This window comes from Tamandua tetradactyla, chromosome 1 (assembly GCF_023851605.1).
Source record: "Tamandua tetradactyla isolate mTamTet1 chromosome 1, mTamTet1.pri, whole genome shotgun sequence".
NCBI lineage: Eukaryota > Metazoa > Chordata > Mammalia > Pilosa > Myrmecophagidae > Tamandua > Tamandua tetradactyla.
The window spans coordinates 17,047,561-17,065,045 of NC_135327.1; the positions used below are offsets into that span (position 1 = coordinate 17,047,561).

General features: G+C 42.3%; 1 protein-coding gene across 8 annotated transcripts in view; it reads right to left on the reverse strand.

The window, feature by feature from the left end:
- The window catches only part of CEP250 (centrosomal protein 250), a 59,770-nt gene extending 42,740 nt beyond the window's left edge, over positions 1 to 17,030 (reverse strand). For 3 of the 8 annotated variants that reach the window (XM_077170363.1, XM_077170356.1, XM_077170316.1), the window contains exons 1-8: positions 16,435 to 16,536; positions 6,986 to 7,274; positions 6,429 to 6,485; positions 5,401 to 5,483; positions 5,027 to 5,192; positions 3,316 to 3,422; positions 2,765 to 3,016; positions 1,262 to 1,358 (exon numbers count right to left, since the gene is read on the reverse strand). In XM_077170363.1, coding sequence (XP_077026478.1) covers positions 1,262 to 1,358; positions 2,765 to 3,016; positions 3,316 to 3,422; positions 5,027 to 5,192; positions 5,401 to 5,483; positions 6,429 to 6,485; positions 6,986 to 7,171 — 948 coding nt within the window. In that variant the 5' untranslated portion in view covers positions 7,172 to 7,274; positions 16,435 to 16,536. The other 5 variants (XM_077170344.1, XM_077170349.1, XM_077170326.1 and 2 more) reach the window with 5 other exon arrangements.
- Between the last annotated feature and the right edge of the window lie 455 nt (positions 17,031 to 17,485).

Genomic DNA, 17,485 nt, shown 5'->3' on the forward strand with positions numbered 1-17,485 from the left:
AGACCTAAGATTAAACCAGAGAAACCTCCAATCCAAAGCTAGAAATAATTTTGAAGACTCAAGATTTTCTCTCTTTCTTCCCATCATGTTTGGGTTAGCGAAGGCTTGAAGACATAGGGAAGTCCAAAGGTTCAGTGTGACCTGCGACTATGTTTTGTTTAGCCTGTACAAAATTTGAACCAACGTTCACAAATTGAGAGATATTTGCATAAAAACCTGAACAAATGGACCATACCCAGCCCCCATTCCTACATGTCAACAATTTACTGAAGTTGAACAGTGGATGCCTTCATTAGATGAGTCATGTATTTTTCAGCTTCCTATAACCTACCATTGTTGATTGTTGCCTTAATACTGAGTCCCCTGTATTATTGTAAACTAAATATGACAGTACTAAAAAACAGATCCTCTTCACTCATTTACATTATCTAGGCCCTGCGGACATTTGAATTCTGACCAAAAGAAATCAAAAGGCATAAACAAGTCTGGTTTCCAGCTGATCCCAGCTTGGATAAGATTAGGAGTGTGAGTGTGGGTAGGGGTGCAGGATCTGCTTAAAATCAGAGATCTAAAAATTCTTAGAGATGAAAGTAAACTTGTAAACAAGCCAGAGGTTTCTAAGTCCAATCTTAGAGAATACCTTTGACAAGATCCTTAGCAGATGTTAAGCCAGTGATACAAACTTCACTCCTTTACAGGACAGACTGTGACTGAACAGCTCTAGCTATTAACCAGTATCTACTACTTTGTAACTTCCAGCCACTGATGTTGGTTTTGTGCACTTGGAAAACATTAAACCTGTCATCTCTCTTTTCTCCACTCTCAGTCCTTTGATATGTGAAGGCAGCCTCCATGACCATCTCAAGCCCTTTCTTCTCTAGGCTAAACATTGCTATACTCCTCATTTTTCCCCCATACAACAAGATTTTGAAACTGACCACACATTCCCCTTCCCAGTGATTCCCTAGTTTGCCAAAGTGCCTCTTAATATGTGTGCCACCTCTTTCTGACAAGGATTCACTGCATGATATGGTATTACCACCTCCTCAGGAAAACAAAAGGGATAATAGAGTGTTCATAACTTTTGCTCAGTGAGTAAATGAATGAGTTAATTAATTTTCAGATTCAGCCAAAATTTATTTCTTAACTTTAGGAAATTTCAGAGAAGCATGTTAATTGGTAGCCTGCACTACCTGTCCATAAAATATAAGGAACCTACAAACCCATTCCCAACTCCTTTCCAGAACAACAGATCATGTACCAGGATCTCCATTGTCTCTCTCAGAGCCTTAACCATCTTTTCATAATCTTCATTTTGCTTCTGAGACTGGGTCAGCAGAGCAGAAAGTTCGGTTACCCTAAAGAGAAGAGCACAGCACTGTCACCTGGGCAGCCCACTACTGTGGACAGAGCTAGTATGCAGCATTCCCCGTCTCCAATATAGATACTCCCACTGCAGCCGACCCAGAATCACCTGGGCACCCCCAGCCCTCTGTACTCCCTGAATACCACACAAAGCAATAGCCTTGAACTGAGAGGAAGCCAAAAAACACTCAAAACACATGCAGGGATTTACCACATCTTAAGGCTGGAACACGTGTTTGGGGGCCTGAGAGCTGTAGGAAAGCTCTGGCCCAGGCCCTTCCAGGCCTTGCTTGATCTTGAAGTCAAGCACCCTGAAGCCAATGAGGACATCAGAACTGCCACATGGGATAGTCTGGTCCCTCCAGCCCAAGGTTCTGATTCTGATGGGGGAAAAGAAGGGGCAATTTGGGAGAGATGATGGGCAACCTCTCTGATATTAATCTCAAAGAGTTCAAAGACATCTCCAGGTATCTTTGTCATAAAACACTCTATCTTGGAGCACAGTGGTTGGCATTATGAATGTCTAAATAAATACCTCTTGAATGAATTTCACCCAGGAGTTTAAAATTCTTCTCAAAAGTCTTAATATCTTTATCCTGTACCACCTTTAACAGCCTTAACTCACTGTATGGTCATTCATTTAATTACTGTATCATTCAACAAACATTTATTGAGTTCCTACTATATGGCAGGCAAAGTGTAAAAACATCAGAGATGCAAAACTTCCTAAGACATGGTCTCTGCCCTTGTGCTTCTCAGTGCCTCCACAAACCTCGGTGTAGGGTACAAACTCAAGTTCGCCCTGAGATTCAAGTGGGGCTTTCTTCTTCTATCTCTGCTCTGACCTTCATTTTTTAAAAACCTGCTCTATTATAATCCAAAAATTAAAACAGCCTAACCCAAGGAAAAAGGAAATTAAATAATCAGTGAGATATAGTGAGATCAATGCTATAACAAGCAGGTAAGACTACTAATAGTTTAGTTCTGCCTAGCGAGGTCTAAAAAAGACTTCACAGAAGAGATGGCATTTGAACTACGTCTTAGAGGGTAAAGCAGAGAGAGAAGAGGGGGAGGCAATCCAGACTAAGGTCAGCACGAATGAAGGCAGGAAAGCGTAGAAGAGCTTGGCATATTTGGGAAAAGGCAAAGTCTGGTGCTGATAGAGCACAGAGCCATAGTCAGCACTACAAATCAACAGGAGAGAAACTGAGCTGCAAGAGTCTGAGGGCAGAGGCCATGACATGCCCCAGCTGTGGCATCAGGTTTTAAACCAGATTCTCTCTGGCACATCTTCCCTTTCATGGTAGGAATGCTCTTGGCATCAACCTGCCTAAACCTAACCCCCTGAAAGAGCCAGCTTGCCCTCTGTGAACCTTTGTAGGACCCCAGCCCATCTCACCGATCTTGTAGCTCAGCCTTCTCCAGATTCCCTTGACTCTTCAGGTGTATCAACTCCTGGCTCTTCTCATGGGCTTCCTTTTCCAGCTCCTGGGTTTTGGCTAGTAGCAGCAGCAGCTGAGCTGGCTCACTCCTTTCCACTCTGCCAGATCCATCAGATTCCCGAGACTGAGTTCCCACAGTCAAGCGAAGACAACAGGTCAACAGGGACCCTGAAAGTCTCACATGCTCAGCCTTTAGTTCCGTCAGATCTCTGAGTATAAACAAGCAAAAAAGCAGACTCCAGTAGGGACCAAGGAAGGGAATGTGGAGATCAGGCCCAATCAGACCTGAGAAGCATGTCGGGGAGAAAAAATCATCCAAATCTAATAATTTTCCACCAAGTACCCCAAATCAGGCCAATATCCCCAATGTCCACTTTATAGCATTCCTTCCCACCAACTCTTCCACACACATCATCACCTCCCCGAGGACCCCCTTCTACAACAGCCTTCTGTCATAAGTCCAGAATTAGTGGGAAAAAATCTCCTTACTTCTTATCCCCACACTGACCTGTCAGTGGCTGACTTCATTTCCAGGAAGTGGCGTCTGAAGGTCACTACCTGCCGCCATAGACTGAGAAGGCGACCATGCTCCCCTTGCAGGTAGCCCTTAAAGAACTGAATTTAAAAACCCGAGTTATACTAAAGGGCAGATGACTATCTTTAGCCAATACAGAAATCTTGGATTTCGCCTAATTGGAAGATGGAGCCAGTACTTACAGGAGCTCATTTATGAATGAGTAGCTATATTCAGGTTTATGCTGAAGGGCTTAATAAAATTGGCAGTAGGAGCCAAGAAGCCAAAGGAGACATTTCCTTTTCTGATCAGGCTCTGGTCAGAGCTAAATCAAAAAAGGAAATGTCTACCCAAAGACCTCAGGAGACACCATCATTCATAGGCATTTACATTTCTTGAACACAGAAGGAATTTTATGTAAGCACCTATAGTATGTTAGTTGTGGCTTCTAAGAACAATAATCACAACAAAATCACATTGTTCAGGTGTGCTATACATCACCTGGGCTATAAAACATTGAAAAATACCAGTATAGGGAGTGAGACTACCTTCTAACTAGGACTTCAGTAGAGAAGAGACTAGCTTCAGAGTGTGTATTAGTAGGCAGAGGTGGCCAAATAAAATGCTTGTGGGAACACTGTAAATAAATACACAAACACATGTGCACATACAAATATGCATGGAAAAAAACACTAGAAAACTACATACCAAATGTTATCATTAGTTACCTTAAGATGGTGAGATTATAGATGATTTTAATTTTATTCTTCATATTCCACTTTATCTTCCAAATTCTTTACAATCATCACATATTACTTTTATAATTGGGTAAAACAAACAAACGACAACAACAACAACAACAACAAAAGGAAATAGTTGCATATGCTTCAGTCTGTTTTCTTTCAGAATCATTGGATGGCATATTTGTTGCCTCAGGAGGCCAGGATCTCAGGGCTCATGTGGTGTAGCAGAGAGAGTCAAACACATCTGTATTGGACTCCAGGCTCTGCCACAGTTTAGCTAAGTGACTAAAAAGCACTAACATCTCAGTATCAGTTTCCTCAAGTATAAAATAAGGATAACTTCTACACTTCGTAAGGTCATGGTGAAGATAAAATTTATATATATATATAAAACATATAAAGTGCTAAGCACACTGCCTGACATACAGTAGCTACTCAAGAAATGGCAGCTGCTACTATTATTACCATATACTTTAAAGAGAACTAAATGACATAACATGCAATATGACCTAGCATAATGTTTAGCACAGACCAAAGACTCAGGAAACATTAGTTTCCTTTGTATGGGATCTGAAAATTCCCCAGGGCTCATATCTATTTTTTCTTCTCCAGTCATTTCAACAGTTGTCTCTTCACCAACCAGATATACAGACCTCTGGACTAGAGATGTCAGTAAGCTTTCAGATCCATCTAAAACTTACATCACTTTTGCAGGAACAGAGTTGCTTTGAGTATCATGCCATATGCCATCATAACCTAGACTAGACAAGTAAGGGCAGAACTAAGCTGAGAGCCCAGCATGCCAAAGCTGCCAACATGGATGGTAACTATGGTCAGAGACTTCAACGGTGACAGTTTAGCTTCCATCTAAGCCCTGACATTGACCCCTTCCAGCACTGACCAGAAAAGTACCCAGAGTACACAGCTTTCCTCTCATAGTTTCAGTCCCCTATTTCACCTACCTCTTGCTCCATTCGCCACAGGCTCTCCTTCTTCATTAGCTCATCCCGTGCCCGGCTCCAGTCCACTGTCAGTTTTTCCACATCTTCCCGAAGGGCTTTATTAACTACATCAGCTTTTTCCATGTGCAGTCGAAGCTGAGTGTTCACCTCTGCTAGACTCTCACACCTGTACTGGGGAGGGGTGGGAGCAAGTACAAAATAAAAGTCTGGTCCAACCCTTAGACTTCTGGGAGTAAGACGACAACCACCGGAATTCTCCATTGCCAGGAATGTGCACAGTTCTAATCCATGCTATTCCTCAAGCAGAGGTTTCCCAATCAGCCTTCTTCACCCACCAGTCAATCACCCAGACCAGAGAATCTGGGGTCCATCACCTCTGTTGCTCCTCCTCCAATCGGATTAGCAGCTGTTCCAGGTTTGGTTCCTCCATGTTTTCCCACCTCTGAGGGATCAGTCCCTTGGCCAGACAGAGAAAAGCCTTATTTACTGCCGAAGAGAATGTCATTCAGACCTACTCCTTGATGCCCTCTTCCATAGCAGCCTACTTTCTTTATATTCTCTCTCCCCTTTGTTAACAATATGCTTCCTTTTTCAATCACTGCACATGAAAAGCAAATCCACTGCATTCCTCTTTTCAAAAGTGAGCCAGAGAACCCTCCAGAAATATGGCATTTGGCTGTGAAAAGAACCTTCAACCAAAGAATCATAAGATATATCTTTTACTAGTGAGCTTGACTTCTGCTACACACATTTTTGGACCTTGGAAAGTTACTTAACTTCTCTGAGCCACGGTATCTACAGCTACAATACAAAGGTGACATAATTTCTCTCAGAAAATTGCTTTGCATTAAGTGACATAATTATATGGCAATGCCTATTGGTGCCTGGCCTATACATAGAAAGGACTCAATAAGCTTTGGTCTTTCCTTCTTCTGAGAGAACTTTTCTGAGGGGACTATGAGAAGGTACAGAGTGGGAGCTGGAACAAAGCCAAGTGGGTTTTTCAAAGTCAGTTCTACCCAGCAAGAGCACAAATAAATCCCTCTACCACAAACATGCTTTTTAGGCCTGCAAAGGCACACAGCTCTTTAAAATAGATAAACACTGAACTTCTGCTGGAAGAGAAATGCATTTCTTCCCTCTAAATCCACACTTCTCCCAATCTGGTTAAGTCTCCTAAAGTCACATTTTCTCCTTAGAGAGCAAAGAGTTGGAATCTGATAAACCAGGAAATACTAGGCCCATAAAGACATCTTATGATAAAACCTGTGGGGGCTGAACAAAGAATGGCTTCTATCAAACACCCCCTTATCACACCCACCCTTTCTCAGTCAACAAATGAAGCCTAACAAGTGTATCCATTGGGGGCTTCACAGGGAGCATAAAACTCAATCTCACTCACCCCAGTGGTCTCCAACTGCTTCTCCAGCTCATGGCACCAGCTCCGGTACTGCAACACCTGAGTCAGATGGGGGGTGGGGTGGGAATGGGTAATGGGTACAGCTGGTACAAACAGCCCAAACCGAAGGCCCCAAGTTTCGTGGGCAAACCTGCTATGAACAGAGGAACTGGTGATGACTGTGAGGAAATACTTTCTATTTGGGCACTTAAATAATACTCCCTAAACCCTTCTTATATTAGAGAGGCAAGACTATGGGCTTTGGAACCAGAATACAAAGGGTCAGGACGTAGCTCTAGACTAGAAGTTCAAATGCAGGCAACTAATTTAACCCTCATGAGCCCCCCACATGCTTCATGAGGTAGTTATGAGCATCCAAGGAGAAGCTGTACATGAAAACTAGAAAGTCTGGATGCCTCATTTCATCTCACCTCACCAAGCTAGGTTTGGGCCACTTTTGCCACATGGTATTGCCTCCTGCAGCCTTTTCCCCACCTCAGTACCTAGCTCTCTAAGAGGCACTCCCCTTTCACCCTCTCCTGAAAGGGCAACTGTCTCACCTTGGCCTGCAGCTTCCTCACAAGGGTTGCTTGCCTCTGCTGGGCCTCCTGGGAGTTCTTTAGCTTCCGCCAGGAGGCTGCCTGGTTCTCTGCCATCTGCTGCTGTAGTGCCAGTACTTGCTCCTCCAGCACCAGCTGTAGTGACTGGGGCTGCATGGTGTTCAACCCAGGGCCTCCTGTCTCCATGGGAGCACCAAGTAGTAAGCCTACCTGTCCCTATGTAGCCAGAGGCCATTCACTGCCAGCAGGATCTCTAACCATTGCTGTGCCACTCTGGTGTCCTCTTGAACTAGGGATCAAAGCACATAGTGGAGTTGAAAGGATTGTCTCAATGACACAAATGTACTTAGCAAACATTCATGAAGTCTGGCAAAGCTGAGTTAGACAAAGCAAACAGGCTCCTTCACTAAAGTACTCCTCAGAGCCTTTAAAATTCTAATACACACCCTAATCTCTAAGAGAGGGCTGTGAGGAACATTTTCCAACTCTATTTGACAATGAGACAAGTTTATTGGATTAGTGTTCCCTGGCAAGCTTTTTGGAACTCAGCACAGCTCTCTTGGTTCACCATTGCATCCCTGGTGCCTAGCACAGTGCCTAATAAACAGTTCTCAAAGGAATCACTGAAGATGCTCTTGGTCTAGCAGGGCAGATGGGTACAAACAATTCCACGACAGTGTGGTATGTGCCATAATAATAGAGATATCACAGGACAACATAGAAATACTAGTAAAGGGCATGCCAGCCTCGGAGGTTGTGTGCTATGTGAATCATTGTCACAGCTCTTACTGCGTGCTTCTATAGGTCAGCAACTTTGTAAAATGCTTTACATGCTTATGTGATTTAGTTATCACAAGAACCTGACACGTTTCAATGCCTTCCCATCATACTTCAGGATATATACTATTAGAAGTCTTGATGAATAAATGCAGAAACTGAGGCTTAGAAAGGTTAAACAATTTGTACCCAGTCACACAGCTGGTAACTGGTAGGTTAGGGATTTGAACACAAGTTGTCTGACTCCCAGACAAAGAAAAGGGGTAGCAGGCATTTCAGGCAGGAGATCCAAAAGACAGAGGGAGGAAGGAACCAGTTGAAGCAGAGGGGTAAATCATCCTCACCAGGGTAGGACAGCCTAATCAGTGACCTTCAAAGATACTAAGGACAGGGGAGGCACGGTGGTTAGGAAGAGTTCTGGGTGCTAGTGCCAGCTCTGCCTCTAATGAGCTTGTCCGCAGGTATGTCACTTTTCAGTCTTCATTAAAAATAAGAGCGCCCAGCTATATATCCTGAGAGTCCCTTAGACCTCTAAATCTTATGATAATTCTACAATCTGGGGGTGGGGAGGGGCAAGTTTAGAGTTCTCTCATTTTAATAGATCTGAGACTCCCACCAGCAGGGTTAAGGAATGCATGGGCAGGCACCAGGAATCGAATCCGGGTCTCCGGGATGGCAGGCAAGAACTCTGCCTGCTGAGCCACCACCGTTGCCTGCCCAAGGAATGCCTGCATTTTTAACTACCTACCAACAGAATGTTATACACATCAACGCAAATCTAACATCTGCTCACACACTGGAAGTTTCAGAGGCCCCAAATCCCTTTAACTCACCAAACTGTTGATCTCCTACATCCTGGCTCAAACGCCACCTCCTATCTTGCCCTTCCGATGTACCCAGGAAGAGTCAATCATTTTCATAGCATATATATGTATACAATGTCTATATTACCTCTTAGCATTATTATTTGTCTATCTTCTCTATTAATCTGTGAGTGATTCAAAGGCAGGAGTTAACTCATTTTAGTCATTAGTATGTTGTCAACTGTTCTAGTCTACGAAAGCTGCCAGAATGCAACACGCCGGAGATGGATTGGCTTTTAATAAAAGGGGATTTATTTAGTTAAAAATGTATAGTTCTTCAGAGGAAAGGCAGCTAACTTTCAACTGAGGTTCTTTCTTACATGGGAAGGCACAGGGCGATCTCTGCTGGCCTTCTCTCCAGCCTCTGGAGAGGGTTCCAACAACTTTCCCCGAGGTGATTCTTTTCTGCATCTCCAAAGGCCTGGGCTGAGCTGGAGTGCTGAGATGAGGTATGCTGAGCTGCTTGGGCTGTACTATGTCGGCTCTTTCATTTAAGCATTCAGCCAATTAAATCAAACATCATTCATTGCAGCAGGCAGCCTCTCAGCCGACTGCAGATGTAATCAGGAACAGATGAGGTTCGCATGCCATTGGCTCATGTTCACAGCAATAGAAGTAGGCACCTTCACCTGGCCAAGTTGACACTTGACCCTAACTACCACATCAACAATGCAGAATGAAATGTATGTGGGCCTCACACCTGTCAAATATATCCAAGCCCTTTGCCAAAAGTTACAAACTGGTAGTCTGTTGTCTCTGTGGCCCAGACAAAGGTTTTTAAACGTTCAAATTAGATGCCAATATTTACTATTAGGAGGATGCATAGAAACAGCCAAATCTCTTGCTCCTTTGAAAAAATCAGAGTATCTAGTGCTCCTCGACTTACATTACCACAAGGCAACAACCAGTTGCAGTGGAACTGTACTTACCCCCTTTAGATAGGGCATGTGCTCTCCAGTTCATTGTAGCACCATGCCCTACTCTCTCCCTCACTTTGATTCCAACAACTTGTGCTGTTGTTTTCCTTACAATAGAGTTACAGAGGAAAACTTACTTTACTCTTTCACAGTATCTGCTATGCAAGTGAAGATCCCTGAGTGGGACAGATCCTGTATGAGGCAGCAGGAAAAGTACACGAAGTAGGAAAAGTAGAGTAGCACCAGTACTCCAGGCTGCCTCTTCCTAGCCTATAAACCTGGGTAACATAGCCTTCCCCTAAATGCAGACCTCCTCCTTTTCTGCCCTTCCCTTCCACCAAAGCTGTGTCAATCAACTCATCATGGATCTGTGAAATGCTGGCTCTGCTGAGTTCAGTGGAGTGCAATCCCTCTCTGATAGCTGGAGGCACAAACAGCTGTTCCCAAAAGAGCTCTTAGGATTTTTGCCAAAAACTTTATTAAAAAGGGTAGATCTGAGTTGCTCCAAGTGACCTGAGGAGATTTTTCTCTTCTAACACTGTGAAAGCTGCCCAGGAGCTGCACACACAGTGGGAAACTCAGGGGCCCTAAAGGTTCCCTTACTCTCCAATGAATCCCTACCCCCAAATATTAGGTTGAATCATATGAAATTGCCAATATTCACCCACTTTTTACCTACATAAATGGCTATTTCATGCAGTTCACCTTACTATCTCCATAAGCAGCCTTGCCAGAGTTCCCAGAAATCTCATATTAAATCTGTTTTAGGAGAAGGCAGTTGTTAATGTACAAATATTATTTGTGAACATGATATTAAATTTGAAATTTATTATTTATAAAATGTATAATTTTATAAATTTATAATTTAGTGAAGAACTAGAATTATATGATTATTTTACTTTAGCAGTTAATTACTCATTTTATAGGTAAAGAATATGCGGCCTAAAGAGACAAATAGCTTCATTTTGTTTCTATTTCATTCATAAGCCTACTTACCTCAAAAATGATTTGAAATTCTAAGAAATGTACCATACTAATGTAAGAGCCTAATAATAGAGAAAACTGAGTTTGAGGGGTATGGGAATTCTCTATACTAAGCAATTTTTCTGTAAATTTAAAATTGTTCTAAAAAATAAAAAAATGGCTTGAAGTGTTTTATGGTGAAAACCTTACAACAACAACAAAAAAATCCCCATAAGCTATAAAAACTTGAAATTCATTAAACAAGAATAAAAAGAGAGAGGGGACAGAAATATCATATCAGTAATCTTTCTGAAATTGAGATTTAGTTCTGTGTCCCCTCAAGAAGCAGTACGATGGATCAATAACCTAAATAGCAAAGCTAAAAACTATAATACTCTTAGAAGAAAACACAGGAAAAATTTCTTCAGGACCTTGTATTAGGCAATGGATTCTGAGACTTTACTCCAAAAGCACAAGCAACAACAACAGAATAATTGAACTTCATCAAAATTAAAAACTTTGGTACCTCAAAGGACATTATCAAGAAAGTGAAAAGACAAGCTATAGAATGAGAAAAAATATTTTGAAACCATATATCCAATAAAGGTTTAATATTCATACTGTATAAAGAACTCCTACAACACAACAACAAAGACAAACAATCCAAATAAAAAATGGGCAAAGGACTTGAATAGACATTTTTCCAAAGAAGATACACAAATGGCCAATAAACACATGAAAAGATGCTCAACAACACTGGTCATTAGGGAAATGCATATCAAAACCACAATGAGATATAGCTTTCAAAATATGACTGTGTGATTGTGAAAACCTTGTGTCTGATGCTCCTTTTATCTACCTTATTGACAGATGAGTAAAACATATAAAATAAAAATAAATAATAGGAGGAACAAATGTTAAAATAAATTTAGTTTGAAATGCTAGTGATCAATGAAAAGGAGGGGTAAGGGGTATGGTACGTATAAATTTTTTTTCCTGTTTTTATTTCTTTTTCTGAATAGATGCAAATGTTCCAAGAAATGATGATGATGATGAATATGCAACTATGTGATGATATTGTGAATTACTGATTATATAGGTAGAACGGAATGATCAAAAGAGGAATGTTTGCGTTTGTTACGTGTTTTTTGGTATTAAAAAAATAAAATTAAAAATAAAAATAAATAAATAAAAAACCACAATGAGATACCATTTTAAACCCATTATAAGTATTAAGGAGGATCCAGAGAATTAGGAGCCCTCATACATTGTTGGTGGGAATGCGAAATGGTACAGCTGCTGTGGAAAACAGTTTGATGATTCCTGAGAAAGTTAAGTATAGAATTACCATATGACCTGGCAATCCCACTTCTAGGTATATACCCCAAAGAATTTAAACCAGGGACTCAAACAGATATTTAGTTCACCAAATGCCATAGTAGCATTGTTCAGAACAGCTAAAAGGTAGAAGCAGCCTAAGTGTCCACCAACAAATCAATGAATAAACAAAACGTGATATATACATACAATGGAGTACTATTTGGCCATAAAAAGGAATAAAGTTCTGATACATACTACTACATGGATGAACCTTGAAGATGTTGAGTGAAATAAACCAGACACAAAAGGACAGCTAATTGTATACCTTCACTTACATGAAATAACTAGAATATGCAAATTCATAGAGACAGAAAGTGAATTACAAGACACATGGGTGGGGTGGGGGAATAAGTCAATGCTTAACAGGTGCAGTTTCTCTTTGGATTGATGGATAAATTTTAAAAATGGATGGTGGTGATGGCACCATAAAATTGTGAATGTAATTAATGCCATTAAATGGAATGCTTGTAAATGGCTAAAATGGGAAATGTTATGTTATATATGTCCCATTAAATTAAAGACATAGTTCAATACACTTTTATTAACACACTCTCAGATCAATCAGGGAATAAATTAGCAGAATTGCAAAGAAAAGATAGGTTTCACCATCCCTCCAAAAAGGAAAAGGTCAATCGTTGGCAAATGGTAACCGAGAAGGACTGCATTGAAATAAGACAATGGGTCTCAGCATCTCTTGCCAACTGTAAAGGACTGCGTTACTGCAGGAAAAGGCGGGAAAAAAGGCGGGAAACACACTTCTTTTATACATGAATTTTCCCATAAACACTCATGAATTCCAACTAGGTATCAGACACTCTTCCACAAACAGGTAGTAGGTCTTGTTCTAGTTTTGCTAGGAATCAGACTGAGAAGGGACGGAACCTTATAAAGACCAATAGCCACCTCTGAACCAGGATTGGAAATGACAGCACAGCAATACAAATGATGTATTTAACCACCCCTCATCCAAAAGACAACAAAAGGAGTATTAAAATAAAATTAAAAATTGAAGCGACTCCACATAAAGTAAAGGTGTTTAAATGCTACCAGGACTAAGACGTGGATGGGTATTATTAAATAGAATCTGTCACCTAAAGCAAAAAGGAAAAACACTTGAGGGCACAGACATTTTATTTCCTGAACAAAGAAAATAATTTCAGTTTTAGTCTTATTCCAGAGGGGGGTAATGGGCGGGCCGCGGTGGCTCAGCGGGCAAGAGTGCTTGCCTGCCATGCCGGAGGACCCCGGTTCGATTCCCGGCCCCAGCCCATGTAAAACAAACAAACAAACAAAATATAATAAAACAAGAAAATGTTTAAAGATGTTTCTCTTTCTTCCTCCCTTCCTTCCTTCTCTCTGTCTTTCCTTCCCTTCCTTCCTTCTCTCTGTCTTTCCTTCCCTTCCTCCCTCTCTCTTTAAAAAAAAAAAAAAAAAAAAATTAGCACATGGCTCCTTACGTAAATCTTCTTGTGAAGGACTCTCCGCATTCTCCTTCTTTCCCCCAGGCCTCTCCCACTCAGGGTCCTTTGCTGGCTCCTCCTTATGGCCTCAACATCTAAATTTTGGAGGACCCAAGGCTTAGGCCTCAGTCCTCTTCTTCATCTACATCCATTTCCTAGATAACCTCATCCAGTTTCATGGCTTAAAAAAGTATCTATATACTGGTAAGTCCCAATATTACATCTCCAGCCCAGACCTCCCTATGGAATACCACAGTCCTATAAGAAATCCAAATACCTATTTAAGTTTTCCACCCAGAAGTCTAATAGGAATCTCAAAGTTAACGCATGCAAAAGTGTTCTCTGCTTCTCTAATCTTCCCATGTCTGTAAATGGCAATATTATCCTTCTGAACGTTCAAGTAAAAGCCTTACACCATACTTACTCCATTCTTCCACACCTTATAACCAATTTAGTAGCAAATCCTGTTGGCTCTACCAGATTTCATCATTTACAATCTATCACCACCACCACCCTTAGTCTCTCTTGCCTGGTTCGGTGGCTTTAAGGTATGTTCACAAATTCTTTGCTACTCCTTCCTTCAAAAGGTGGACCCTAATTCTCTCTCTCTTTGAATGTGGGCTGGAATAAAGTAGAAATGACTTCCGAGATAAAGTTATAAAAAGCTCTAGAGCTCCCTGCTTGTTCTCTCTGCCCCCTTCTGTGATCACTCCTGGGGAAGCCACCTGCCATGTCCTGAGGACACTCAGCGGAGGTGAGAAGAGATGGAAGCCCTGTGAGTGAGGCATGTTGGCAGGAGATCATGCAGCCCCAGACAGGGTCACTGCAACCACATAAGCAATCTTAAACCATAATTCCCCAGTTAAGCCGCTCCAATCCTGATTCACGAAAACTGAATGAGATATTTGTTGTTTTAACCTACTGCATTTTGGGATAATTTCTCGCATAGCAAAAGATAATTAACACACACATTGGGATTAGTGCAAAAGTTTCCTAGCTGGTCTCTCACCACCCCTGCTTCTTAAAAATTTCTCAACAGAGCAGTCAGAGTGATCCTTTTAAAACATTAAGACAGGGCAGGCCACAGTGGCTCAGCAGGTAGAGGTCTCACCTGCTGTGCTGGAGACCCGGGTTCAATTCCCAGTGCCTGCCCATGCAAAAAAAGAAAGCATTAAGACAGTTTGTGCCACCTAGAACCCTCCAAAATTCTTATAATGGCCTACAGGTTTCTAATGGTTTGATCCTAACCCCTAATTGTTTTAATTTAGTTTCCTATTTCTCTTCCCTTTATTTACGCTCCTCCAACTACTGGCCTCCTTGCTGTGCTCGCCTAGAAGATACTAAGCACACACCCATCTCAGGACCTCTTCCCTTCCCCCACATGCCGGCCAGTTATCTTTTCTCACCACTTTCAGGTCTCTGCTCAAATGCTGCCTTCTCAGTAAGTTGTTCCCTGACCACCCAATATAAAATAGCTCTACCTCTCTACACACACTGGCATTACTATGTCCTTTACCACGCTTTCTTTGCCCCCATGTGTTTATCATGTGTCTTTTCCTACCAGAATGTAAATCTCCCAAAAGCAAGAACATTTTGTATTGGACTACTGTATGCCCAGCTTCTAAAACAGTGCCTGCCTGGTACATAGCAGGTGCTCACTAAATATATGACTGAATAACTGAATATAAGGACATTAAGTAACATGGTCCATTGCATCATCAATGGTCTTGCAAAATGCTGAAAATGCAATAACCTTCTAAAACACAATAATAATAATCTAGTTAGTACAGTACTTTACTCTCACAACAATCACTTCCAATTGTCATTGAAAAGTTTATTATCTTCATTTTACAGACAAGAAAACTGAGGCTTAAAAATGGAAGAGAGAACTGGTCAGCAGTAGCTCAAAGAATGAACGCCAACCTGATTTCAAAGTTTATGCTTTCTCCATTACACTGAGCTGTTACCAAAAATATGGAATATGAAGTTGTTCTGGGAGGGATATTTTGTAAAAGACGTGAGATGATGAGGTCTAGTTCTGCAGCTCTCTGATGGAAAAGAACCAAAGAAAGGTCAAGTGTAATTGAAGGAACAGAGGGTACACAGGTAAGACAAGCCAGATTCTGGCCTTGGTTCTGTCATGAACTTACTCTTAAAAATTTGGGAACATCAACTAAGACTTCTCATAATCCCGGGCTCCATAACTCATGGGGTTAATGTAAATAAAAGTCAAGAGACATTTACTAATCTAGTAAAATTATCATGGGGGCAGACAGCCTAAAATTCGTTTTCTAGTTGTGGGATTCCAGGCTTTAATCACTTTAATCGATGCTTGCCTCAGTTTCCCCTTGTATAAAATGTGAAGATACAGTAACTACCTCACAGGATTGCTATTAGGATTAAACGAGCCTTTACATGGTGGTAGCGCCTGACATCTTGTGACTGTTGAGTAAATATTAACTATTGTTATCATTATGTGCTAGGCCTAGGATATAGAGATGAAAAGGCAATGTTTCCCGCCCCAAGAAGCTTATGGTGTAAATGAGGAGCAGGAAAAGCACGCAGTGCCATGAGTGCATAAATAGAGAACGGAGATTTGCTGCGCCTCCAGAAAGCGTTCAGGAAAGGTTTCCGAGGAAGGATATTTAAATTGGCTCTTGAAGAATAAGAGTTCCAGAATCGTGAGGCGGGAGTGGCGGGTGGAACGGGGGTTTCGGACAGATCACAAGCAAACCCGCAAGGGCAGAGAGAGCTGCAAAAGTCTGGAGCGCAGCAAGCAAGACGGCGGGAGAGCGCCGCGTTTTATCCTGACAACCCGGGGGTTGGGGGTCGGGGGCTGGATACGAGGGTCGGGAAGTTCCCTTTCTCCGCAGACTGGAGCCCAGGGCTGTGGCGGCGGCCGGAAGCTGGGGCAAACCGACCAAGAACCTAGGACAGGTCCCAGCCGCTCCCTGGGCCTCGGTTTCCTCCTGGATAACCGGAGGCCGCAGCCATACAGCGATATCCTGAGGCGCCCTAGGAGGGCCGGCCCCCGGCCTCGAACCGTTAACCCGGGCACCCCCCGCCTGCCCGCGAGGCCCCCACCTCACCACGCTCGGCTCCCGCAGACTCCCAAAGCGTGGCCCTCAGCGCGGGCGCCGCTGAACCCGCCGCCAGAGCCCGCGGGGATCCCACAACGGGTTAGAGGCCCGGACCCCGCCCCCCCAAATGCCCGCCTTTGGGCGGGCCGGGTCCAGCCGGATGGCGCGCTTGTGGGCAGACCGCGCAGGCGTGCGGAGCCTCCGCCATGTTGAGTACTGGCAGCCTGTTACTAGGAGGGCTCAGAAGGAAACGAATGTAAGATCCTTCGCCGGCGGTGGGTACAGCGAGAATCTCTGATTAGAAGCAAGACCAGTTGCTTGACCGAAAAAAAAACAAAAAACCCTGCCCTTTTGTCTTCGGAGTTAAAACACCGTGTATGTGTCTGGTCACCTGCGCACTGCGCCACCCACAAACTCCAGTACAGCAATTACATCGGCGTGAAACATTAAGGCAGTCGGCGCCGGGGTCGCGATAAAACCTGCAGCGTGACCAGTTCTAGAGTTTTCTTACCTTCAAACAGCAAGCTTCAAGCAGCCGCAGTCCGCACGACACCCACAGAGTTAGAGTTATTTGCACGCAGCTCTGCGTTTCGCGTACGTGTCCACATAGACTAGACTTTGCGTGAATCTCCAACATCTGTTCAAAGAACTGCGGTTTGTCCAATTTTCTGCTTAAGCTTGCACATGGTAGGTGCTAAATAAGTATTTGTTGAATAAGCATCTTAATGTTCTCACAGACCAAGGTTAATGACATTAAATCCACGAAGAAATTATAATATATATATTTAAATTTTATTGCCATTTATTAGGAAAAAGAAATCATAAGTCATTTTTCTTTTCTCAAGGCAAAAAAATTTTTCACGTACTTTTAAATATTACATTGTGACTATAAAAATTTATTTTTATTGAGAAATATCCACACACGTACAGTCCAACCATATTCTACAATAAGTGACTCACAATAACACCACATAGTTGTGTATTCTTCACCATGATCATTTTTAGAACATTTGCATCACTCCATAAAAAGAAATAAAAACAAAAAACTCATGCATCCCAT